Source organism: Phanerochaete carnosa (assembly GCF_000300595.1).
Source record: "Phanerochaete carnosa HHB-10118-sp unplaced genomic scaffold PHACAscaffold_9, whole genome shotgun sequence".
In the NCBI taxonomy this organism is placed as follows: Eukaryota; Fungi; Basidiomycota; class Agaricomycetes; order Polyporales; family Phanerochaetaceae; genus Phanerochaete; species Phanerochaete carnosa.
In genome coordinates this window covers 1,655,985-1,665,579 of record NW_006767636.1, presented here as the reverse complement: position 1 = coordinate 1,665,579, position 9,595 = coordinate 1,655,985, and the positions used below count along the sequence as shown (strand labels likewise).

At 52.7% G+C, this 9,595-nt stretch overlaps 5 protein-coding genes across 5 annotated transcripts; 2 read left to right on the top strand and 3 right to left on the bottom strand.

Annotated features, from left to right (window-relative positions):
* Positions 1-1,372, bottom strand: PHACADRAFT_212616 (uncharacterized protein). Its single transcript, XM_007399735.1, has one exon. It carries the CDS (start codon positions 1,218-1,220, stop codon positions 78-80), a length of 1,143 nt encoding a protein of 380 aa, XP_007399797.1. The 5' UTR covers positions 1,221-1,372; the 3' UTR covers positions 1-77.
* Positions 1,373-1,864: 492 nt separating this feature from the next.
* On the bottom strand, positions 1,865-4,116 carry PHACADRAFT_187379 (uncharacterized protein). The gene is made up of 8 exons (XM_007399734.1): positions 3,594-4,116; positions 3,400-3,536; positions 3,272-3,341; positions 3,178-3,234; positions 2,985-3,130; positions 2,715-2,926; positions 2,401-2,665; positions 1,865-2,344 (listed from the first exon to the last, which is right to left on the bottom strand). The coding sequence occupies exons 1-8, from the start codon at positions 4,042-4,044 to the stop codon at positions 1,964-1,966; spliced, it is 1,719 nt and encodes a 572-aa protein (XP_007399796.1). The 5' UTR covers positions 4,045-4,116; the 3' UTR covers positions 1,865-1,963.
* Positions 4,117-4,314: 198 nt separating this feature from the next.
* PHACADRAFT_187378 (uncharacterized protein) lies at positions 4,315-6,524 on the top strand (the record flags this gene model as incomplete). Its single annotated transcript, XM_007399733.1, has 2 exons — positions 4,315-5,626; positions 5,679-6,524. 2 exons carry the CDS (start codon positions 4,315-4,317, stop codon positions 6,326-6,328), a joined length of 1,962 nt encoding a protein of 653 aa, XP_007399795.1. The 3' UTR covers positions 6,329-6,524.
* A 334-nt stretch (positions 6,525-6,858) lies between these two features.
* On the top strand, positions 6,859-7,537 carry PHACADRAFT_262454 (uncharacterized protein). The gene has a single exon (XM_007399732.1). It carries the CDS (start codon positions 6,874-6,876, stop codon positions 7,483-7,485), a length of 612 nt encoding a protein of 203 aa, XP_007399794.1. The 5' UTR covers positions 6,859-6,873; the 3' UTR covers positions 7,486-7,537.
* Positions 7,538-8,884: 1,347 nt separating this feature from the next.
* On the bottom strand, positions 8,885-9,376 carry PHACADRAFT_212612 (uncharacterized protein; the record flags this gene model as incomplete). Its single annotated transcript, XM_007399731.1, has 2 exons — positions 8,885-9,268; positions 9,322-9,376. 2 exons carry the CDS (start codon positions 9,374-9,376, stop codon positions 8,928-8,930), a joined length of 396 nt encoding a protein of 131 aa, XP_007399793.1. The 3' UTR covers positions 8,885-8,927.
* Positions 9,377-9,595: the final 219 nt, after the last annotated feature.

The following is a 9,595-nucleotide window of genomic DNA, read 5'->3' as shown; positions in this document are numbered from 1 at the left end:
CGCGAGGAGACAAGCAAGATAAGTTATCTTATATTTCACATCGGGCTAGTACGCCCGGAGCGAAGTCGCCTACAGAATTACGACAGACTGGAGGACTTCATCTGAGAGACGACCCCTAGAAGCTCTCTCTCTGCGTTCTGCGTGGCCCGCAATGTCTTTTTCCAGATTTTCGTGCCATCTAAGTTGCGACTGTAAAAGCTCACAGTCGCCTTCGGGAAGAGGCGTCCCACAAAAATAGCGACTGCTTCGAAGTTCCGAGTGATGTTAGACCAACCTAGGTCCAGCGCCGATAAAGACGTATGCTGGGACACGACGCAAAGCGCGTTTGAGCCAGGGGGGTCAGAAACGTTGACCCCGAGCCGCTTGAGCGTTGGACAACCGGCGGCGATGGCGGCAAGGTGATCGACGGTGAGGTTCGACGATGACTCCCAGCTCTGATCCCCTAATGTCAGCTCGGTTAAGTGAGGCCAAGCCTTCGTCATGAGGTCGAGGTCCGGGTTGCTTGGCACAAAGTACGTCATGTAGGTGTCGAATGTGTGCATGCAAGGGATTTGGAGGAGGGGACTAATGGAGTGGATATCCGTGGCATTGGCAGGCACTTCCATAGAGGGATAGGGATGGAGGTGGTGGAGGTGGAAGGCGCAAGCTGTGAGAAGAGGAGTGAAGGCAGCTATGGATGAGCATATGGAATGCAGAGTTTGTTGTGTCGGTGAGCCTATCAATTCCACGGATAACTCCCTGAGAGGAGTCCCCGCAGTCTTCATCGCCCTCAGGAGGGCGATAGCGTTCCGGATCGGGGGTAAGGTGGTTGCATCGACATCTCTAATTTCGTAGGCTGAGACACCAAGGCAGAGGGCATGGAGAGATGGAAAGAATAACGTCTCGGTTGTACGTGACAGAGCCTTACGGCAGTCGGTTATGACGTCAAAGCGAATGTCGAGGCTCTGCAGACACGGTAAGGCAGACAATTCCATTATCCCCTCTAAGCTCGTTATTTTGGACCGCACGGTCAAGCGTTCGAGCCAACGCACGCTTTTGCAGACCATGCGTATGCCGTCATCGGCAAAAAGGTTTACCTCCAGTCCCCCAGAGAAGGTGATATTGCGCAAAGATGCCGACAGAATAAGAGAGAGGCGTGCGCTGTCATCCATAGACAACTCGTGCATGAGGCTGCGAAGGTTCGGGAAGACAACCGTGCCTTCTAACGGAGCGAGCAGCATATGGAAACATTGCGGATTGATAATCGCTGGGCCTTGTACGCAGAGTCGACTTGGTAGATCTTCAACCGTTAGCTCACGTACACGTGCGCTGTGATGGAGAAATCTTTCGCATTCAGTGAGAGAGGCTAGTCGGTTCAGATTCTGTAGACCGTCATCAGGAGGAGCCACTGCAGTAAATACAAAAGGCGATGACTGACCCACACAGATACCGGGATCCTAGGACCTGTGGGGGGAAGCGGAAAAGTTTGAATCGTTATCATTTCTGGAGGAAGACACTGCAGGAGAGGTGTGAAGTTATCTAAAGTCCACCAACAGATGTTCAGGGCTGGGTCGTAGAATGACCGACATGTCAGAGCCATTTGAACCAAAGACTTGCGACCTTCCACATTTGCCGCGATCCTTTCGAGAATCTCGTCGACATGGAGACAATGATGCATAATAAGATAGCAGGTATAAGGAAGTGGATAGCTTAATGATGCAGATGCCTGAACCCGACGATGGTGGTTGAGCACAGATCTGAAGTCCTCGTGGCGACGGGAAGTGCCGAGACGGCGAACTCCGCATTCAGGAAGAGATGCCAGGCCGCCCTCATGCACTTATGAAACCATCTCTTGCTTACTGGCTATGACCCGGAGATGGTTCACAATTTCGTGCTGAAAAAGGTCGGCATGAAGGCAAGCGGCATCCCACTAGCGGTCTGCCATCTGGCACCATATAAGTACAAAGTTCCGAGAAATTAACCATCAGCTTTCGCGTGCACTAGAGTTCCCCGCTACAGGATTTGGACCGAGTTTCAATACGACTCTGCGTGGTTTCTTCGGTAATGTGTCCGCATTGGCCTCGTCAGCGGACCTTTCTGTATCAGACCGAGATGTTTCTGCTGCTGCCTGCTTGACCAACGCTTTCTCCTTCGGCTTGTTCTTGGCGACTTTTGGCGCTGCGGGCACCGGCGCAGTTGTAGTCTTCTTGTTTGAGCGATCGCGGAGGGACATGATCATCGGTGGTGCAGCAAGCAGAGGATCCGAATTTATCTGTATAAAGTACTCGAGCGTGCGCTCTAGCCAAGGTTCCATCTCGGTGACGGCTTGTTGCCCGCCGCGACGTTTCGCGGTAGCCTTCTCAAGCTGGAAAAAGAGCTCGTTAGGAAAGCTCAAGCCGAATTAAGTGAGTCAGAATTCACAGCGACGAGGTTGTCAAGCGTCCACCACTCAGGGTCGGCTTTGACGTCATCGGTTTCCGCCAGTCCGGAGAGATGTGCAATAGTGCCGCTCGTCAAAGCGCGATCGCTGTAACCACCTTCCAGCACGCTGATAAGCTTCCCCTTCGCCACGGAATCCGCGAACAGACGTGCGTCACGGGCGAAGCGATGGTAGAAAGACGTGGGAACTTTGCGCCCGTGCCTTGACATCGACTCGTACTCGTGCTCGCACGCATCAAATCCACAGCTAATCGGCCATCAAGACACTTTCACAGTTCGACAACGGGTAAACGTACCTGATAAAAACTAAAGTGTCATCTCTGACGCCGCCAGTGTCGTCGATGAAGCTCCGTGCCTTCTGCAGAAGGCGTAAGTACTTCTTCTCGTACAGGCTTTCGAAGAAGTGTTTTTCCGTAGTATATGGCTCAAGATGGATGTTCTCGACGAATTGGCCGTGTGGGCCATGTAGTGAAACAGACGCAGCCTGAACGAGATCCAGCTTGCCATCCTGAGTATTAGATTTCATTAACCGAGGCAATTCGGAGAGACAAATCAGAGTGCGATACCTCGCAAGGGTATGACAGAATGTCGTGCAGACTGCCGTAGAAAACCTGTAACCTTGTCTTGTCCGGAGATTTGCCATCCGGCTCTTCAAGCTGGGCGCGGTATGCCTCCTCGTTTATTTGCCATATTATCGACTGTGTGCCGTTTCCTGATGGTATGTGAGCTTAGCTAGGAGAAGTAAACTAGGCTCCAAACCATGGTGAAGATCAATATCGAATATAGCCACGCGAGTAATGTTGTATTCGAGATGGGCTGTTGGGTATGATTGAGGTATGGGCGAATTACTGACTTGCAGACACTTTACCGTGGGCAGCGGCAATTGCAACATTGTTCACGAAGCAGAAGCCGGAGGGGGTGTCCTGTCGTAATCTTATTTCAGGGACAGAGTTTAGTGCAAGACTTTCGAGCAAACTTCACCTCACCGCAATGATGGCCCGGAGGACGGACAGCAACGAACGCCCTTGATGTGGATGACCACGGGTCCATAACACGGTCCACTACTTCACACATTGTTCCAAGTGCGCCCTGTATCGAGTCTACTGATTCCGGACAAACTAAGAGGCAGGAATCAAAGTAAGCGAAACCCCACGAATGCATAACACTGAGCTTACGGTAGAGGTCACCCTGCGAAAGCCCTCCCGGAATTTCGCTTTCGCCTGCTGCAATCTTATCTCTGCTTTCTTTGGAGAGCTTTATCAGTTTTTCTAGGTAGACATCTCCTTCGATATCTCCGTGAATGAACTTGACCGCAGCGTTGTTCAAGAGATCGACTTTCGCCGAGCTTTTGACTACCTCGATCGGCCCGGCCGCCAAAGTACGGTCATTGACTTGGGCGATGTTAAGTCTACCGATGGCCGAGACCAGTTCGTCCTCGGGCTCGTCTTTGGCATCCTGGCTTACAGGCTCCACTTTGCGACGACCCTGCGACGTCCTGGCCATAACCGCTGCGAGCCCGACATTCACGGCGCGCAGACGCTGTGGCCTCTCTACAACATTTGAAGTCTCCTTCGAGCGAATAAATTGGTGCCGTAAACACGCTTCTTGCAGATACACTCTGAGCATGGTGTGATGAAAGACCAATACTAGCCTAGTCCTTAGAATAAGTGTCTACAGGAAAAATCGAGATGTAGATGAGCATAACATTATTATTTTCAGCGCATAATCACTGCTCACTGCCTGCGTCTCGCCAGAGATTGTGAGACGAGATCGTTGCGCTGGACAAGGTACAAACTTCGCAATGAACGCAAGGAGGTATGTTTGCCGATCACGTGCTCCGGGCGCCCCTGAGAATCTGGTACAGCCTTTCTCGTCCTCCACAACCCCGACAACGACATGAGCAGCGAGCGCACCCAGAATGTCTCCTCTGCAACATACTCCTCTCCCCCCTCAGTGAGAATTCGCTCATCTCAGAATGCACGCTCGGTACCGTCTTCAGCTCTTACGCAGCAGAGACAATCCCAGGCAGCCACGGACGATGATAGCATGCCTTCCCTGTCTGCTCGGTCAGTCGACTCGGATTACGAAGATGACGCGACGAATACCTTGGAACAGACACTACTAGAACCTCTGCTAGAGCATGTAGGGTCTCTCCCTGCTGGCGGCCGTGTGGTCGTTGAGGTCGCTTCCTCGCCACCGTTGGTTTCCCCAGGTGCTGTCCAAGACGTCCCGCTTCCCCCTCTCCCGAGGCCAGGTGCCCGCGGTGGTGGAGAATCGGATGCAGAAAGCTTGCCATCTCTGCAGACCGTGTCTGACTCATCTGACGATGGCTGGACGGATGAAGAGGGCGAGGAGGACGAGGAAAGCGACGAAGACGAGGAGGAGGAGGAAGGTGGGGACGAGGAGGACGAACCGGAGAATGACTCTGCATTCAATTCATTGCCTCATCTCGGTCCCGCCAGTCTTCCCCGTGGTGCAGTGCGGCTAATGCACACGCTGACTAGGGCTGTCGCAGAGGCAGGGGAAGGGTGGGTGGGGATGGACTTCGGGGGCGTAGATCAAAATGGCGATACTTACATCCTTGGAGGCCCTGGGTCTGACTCAGTGAGGCGGATGTTCTCATCACAGACTGAGGATTCACGAAACTTTGGAACCGACATTATGTTCAGCACCATGCGTCAGGTTCTCGACGCGTTGGGCAGTCCTGCTGTCCCGGAACACGACCCAAAGCGCGCACAAACAATCTTGAAAGCGCTCGAAATCGTCCCCGAGGACCTCGTGCGGCGTTATGAGAAGCTCAGAGCCGGTCAGGAGGGCGAGGAGAGTGAAGGGTGCGCAGTATGCCGGGAGAGCTTCCTGGACCCTACAGCCTACGAGACGACGGTGGCTGTTCAGTTTACTGAGCTGCCGTATCCCGGAAGTGATGACAGCAGTTCTATTGAAACTCCATCCATTCTCGCCTTTCCGTGTCCCGGCATGCACCTCTTCCACTCACACTGCATATCACCTTGGCTAGGGCGCAAGACAACTTGTCCGACATGCAGATTTGACGTGGATCCAGATTCCCTTACGTTGACGTTCCTTCGCGATATCAGGCAGCGTTCGAATCACCCACTCGCTGATAAGCAGTGGAGTCCACCGCCACGGAGAAGTTTCAAACGATGGCTGGAGCGGGAAGAGAGGAAGCTGGGAGGCGAGAGCGTGTCCGGTGCGTTGCCTTGCTGATTGCTTTGCGCGCATATAATGACTAAACACTCTAGATTTCGAGTCCGACGTTGTCGAAGAGTGTGCCAATGACTTCACAGACGACGAAAGCGACGATCTCCCTCCCTTGGATGCCGATCAATTCGCTACAGGAAACTCTGCCTCTATCCCCGCTATGTTTCAGAGCAACTTGCCCGGTGCGGAACCACCCCGTGATGTTGCAAGTTTTTATAACATCGACCCGATTACTCGGGAAAGCATGCTAGCGGCCCTGCTTCCCATCATGGACATGACTATAGATCCGACTGGCAGCTTTACACCACCAGGAGGCGATGAGGAATCTGAGGACGAGTGGGAAGATGACGAAGATGACGATGCGCTACCCCCGCTGATTTCGTCTGGCCATGGCCCTGTCGCCTCATCGACGCAATTCCAGGGGTCAGCGCCTCACAGCGGTGACGGTGCCGTCACTGAACTGCCTCCACTGATCAATACCACAATCTATGCCTCATCAGGACCCGCACAACCTGGTCCGCCATCGTGGCCGCCTTACGAGAACGATGACGAGAACGACGAGCTGCCGATCCTCGTACCCGTACGCCCCCGTGCTACACCATCGCGGCCTGCTGTCGTTACAGACGAGGATGACCTTCCCGACCTCGTCGATGAGCCACCGAGCCAGGTGTCAATGGAAGATATTGACTAAATTAAGCTTAATCCTTTCCCTCCAGTAAAGGTAGACCATGTTATCGCCTTTGTACTTTTCATCATCGTTTTGTCGGGTCAGTGGTGAGGATAGGTAATCTGTGATCGTAAGCAATGTAACGGTATCCCTTTCAAATAATAACCTGCATAAGTTCCTGTCAACGCTCGTCTGATTATGTAAGCTGCTTTAGCCACCCGTCCTTATAGCAACGGATACCTAGTGGCTCCGCAAGGCTGCACCACCAGGTAGGTTGGCCATATTCGCTATGTTGAGTTAGCCGCATGACTCTACGGTAGATCAGCCTGGCCTGCCTGCATAATATTGGCTTTTGCATACAAATGACGCGTGACGTGTCATCTCCTAGCGGACCGCGAACTCAAACGAGCTTATCTAGCCAAAGTCGCGTCAGAGCGCGTACATCCGGTCAGTATATACCAAGATGTCTTGTTTTACTTTCTGCAGGCATATATATCCATGCGACTGCTGGTATTGCGTCTATGTATATATGTGGCCGAAATATCTAATTCGTCGTGACGATTTACAGAATGGCGCGCGGAAAAGGAGTGAAGAACCTTTCGACGACGGCAGTGAAAAATCAGCCTATCTTCGCTCGCAAAGAGAAGAAAAGCAAGAAGAAATTTGTTTTCAGGAAGACGCTGTCCCCGGAGATCGTCGATGCTGTCATCTACTACTTGCGCGACGACAAGGAAAGCCTTCGACAATGCTCCGTTGTCAGTAAAATTTGGTCGATAGCGACCGCGCAATATCTCTGCAAGTCGTTTCGGTGGCCTCCTTGCAAACAGTATTGGGGAGAGTTTAATCCAAATGAATGTTCATGCTTAGCTGACGAAGAGGGCCTCGCTACCTTCCTCAACTTCCTCGACCGCTCGGAACGCGTACGCCAAGCTATCCAGTCGCTTCGGTTCTCTTTCTGTCAGGCAAAAGATGAAGAGATCCCGAATAATTGCGGCGGCGTCACTCGCATCTGGTCTCAAACCCCACGGACTTCGACCCCGGACGCTTCTTCAACGTCGTCGAACGGTTACCCAAGCTACACACTTTGTCCCTCTACAGACCCTGCCTGTCGAAGGACACTGCTATCTCAAATCGCCCACACTGTATTCCGTCCATTGAATACCTTGCGTTTGAGGAACTAATCGTCGAAGATGACACTCATCACACCTTCACGGATCTACCCACCGGGTTTGCTCGCATCTCTCGCTTAGTTTTCGAGAGCTGCGTGTATTTTCTTGGTGTAGAAGGTCCCTCGAGCGAGCTGCCACAGTCAATCTTATTACCAACGCGAGTTGACTTTTTGGAGTTCGCTGATCCTCACAAAAAGTACACTACCCCATCATTCCTCGATGTTCTGACCAAGCACCCCATGATCCAACTCTCATCGCTGCAAGGACTCGTCTTGGGCCCTGCAGTACCTGACCGTGACCCTGTAGATGAAGATGGAGACGAAGACGAAGAGAGTGAAGAGGACTCGGATGAAGAAGACAACAAGAAGGACGCCGCCGCTGTAGATGGCTTCTTGCGGGCGACGACCAACCTGCGGTCGCTCTCTCTGGACCTCACTAACTCGAGCTTTATCCCCACCATCTCTCACCTTGCAAAGCTCACCTCCTTAGCTCTTCGTGGTAAAGCTACCACGGCTCCCCTACCGTCGTCGGACCTGCCACGCATGTTGATGCTTTTAGAGCAGGCCCATCCGGTCGCTGAGGATCTTCGTCACGTCTTGGTTCACTTCACGATGGAGACCGAGTTCGGGGTGGTCTACGGGGCGAGGGCCATGAATACGGGCGTTGACAGGCATCTCAAAGCCTGCATGCGCGACATGGAGTGGGAGGAACTGGACGACTTTCTCAGCGTGTGCGATGATCTCGAAGGGGTGGAGATCCGTATCAACCGCGGGTACGCGTTTTGGGAGGTGGACGAGAAGACTTGTTGCAAGCTCATGAATGAAGTCCTATTGCGGCCCTTATCTCCAAGGACATGGAACTTGCTTAAAGTTGTTATCGAACCTGGTGGGTCTCTTTGGCTGCACACGTGGGAAGTGCTGATTTCTCTCCAGATGACTGACCACCAGTTGTCGAACACACGCTACGTCGCTCTCACCTTGTTCGAATTTCTGTATAGACTTGTTAGTAGTCAAAAAGTTACTATCTATGCCTTTTGCTCGGTCCGGCCCGCCTCTCTACGAGCTATTATTCTGTTTTTAAAAGCCGCTGCTAGAGCTCTCTCATATGCATAGGCTCTTGTTTTCGCAGCCGTATTTTCAAACCCCTGTTAGCTGCTATCTTGTTAAATGAGTCTGCCCTGTTGTCCCCCGTGCCATGACCAAATGTTCTGTCACACATATGGGCCGCTTCTTCACATCGAGTCGGCTCACAGGTCTGCTCTTGCCCCGCATACGCCGCTTCTAGCTGATCTCGTGCATTTGTGCGTAGATATAGCATTCTATGCTGTCGCTTTGCCTGCAATCTGACTCAAGTAGATCACCATTGTCATCAATGAACTTAACCGTTGCGTTCCAACTAAGCACTGGTAGGCTCGAATACAGGACGTCATAACAGAACTGAATCGCTTGAAGTGATCATGTACTCCCCCAAAATTCTTTCACCATCTTGACCTTATCGAGGTCGCTCATCATGCGCTGCAATGTGGCTCTCCTTCTCGGCATACGAGCCTGCAGCTCCTCCTCTTCATGTGGAAGGGAATGTCGCCCAAGGATAACGTCCACCGGGACTGCAGTCGGCAAACGGGCCAGGACTGCCTCGACGCCCACCCAATCGACCGCTTCCCAGTGGTCATCGATGAGCACAACAACTTGCGAGAGGGATCCGTATTGCTCCCGACTCGAGCGGGGCGGGCTGACCATAAACCCGAGCACCAGGGAGTCTCGACGCCCGAAGAAGATGGTGAACTGGGAGAGACCTAGACAACACATATATCACCATTAGGCTGTGTGCATGAGCGTGAACTCCGACCTTCCGTCCTGCCCTCGTCCTTGGAAAACAAGACGTAGCTGGATGATGCATCCATTTGTTCCACAAATTGTGTCATCTACGCGACGACACACATGTGCATGTGAACGCCTTTGGTCAAGACATCCTCATCGCCCTGAGAGCTGTGCCAGCCGGTGCTGTATCGCAGCGACGACGATGCGAGCATCCATGCAAAGGGCCAGATCTCAGAGGACCCGACAAGTAAGTGCTTTATGTCAGGGAATGGCGTGGCACACGACGGTGAACGATCCGCAGT

What these genes read in the sequence shown, in the direction of transcription:
- PHACADRAFT_212616 (XM_007399735.1), bottom strand. Translation starts at nt 1,220, where the DNA reads ATGCTGCTCGCTCCGTTAGAAGGCACGGTTGTCTTCCCGAACCTTCGC.
- PHACADRAFT_187379 (XM_007399734.1), bottom strand. Translation starts at nt 4,044, where the DNA reads ATGCTCAGAGTGTATCTGCAAGAAGCGTGTTTACGGCACCAATTTATT. An exon ending in TTCGCAGGGTGACCTCTACC is followed by an intron (nt 3,537 to 3,593) that starts GTAAGCTCAGTG and finishes CCTGCCTCTTAG; the next exon opens with TTTGTCCGGAATCAGTAGAC. An exon ending in GACACTTTAGTTTTTATCAG is followed by an intron (nt 2,666 to 2,714) that starts GTACGTTTACCC and finishes ATGGCCGATTAG; the next exon opens with CTGTGGATTTGATGCGTGCG.
- PHACADRAFT_262454 (XM_007399732.1), top strand. Translation starts at nt 6,874, where the DNA reads ATGGCGCGCGGAAAAGGAGTGAAGAACCTTTCGACGACGGCAGTGAAA.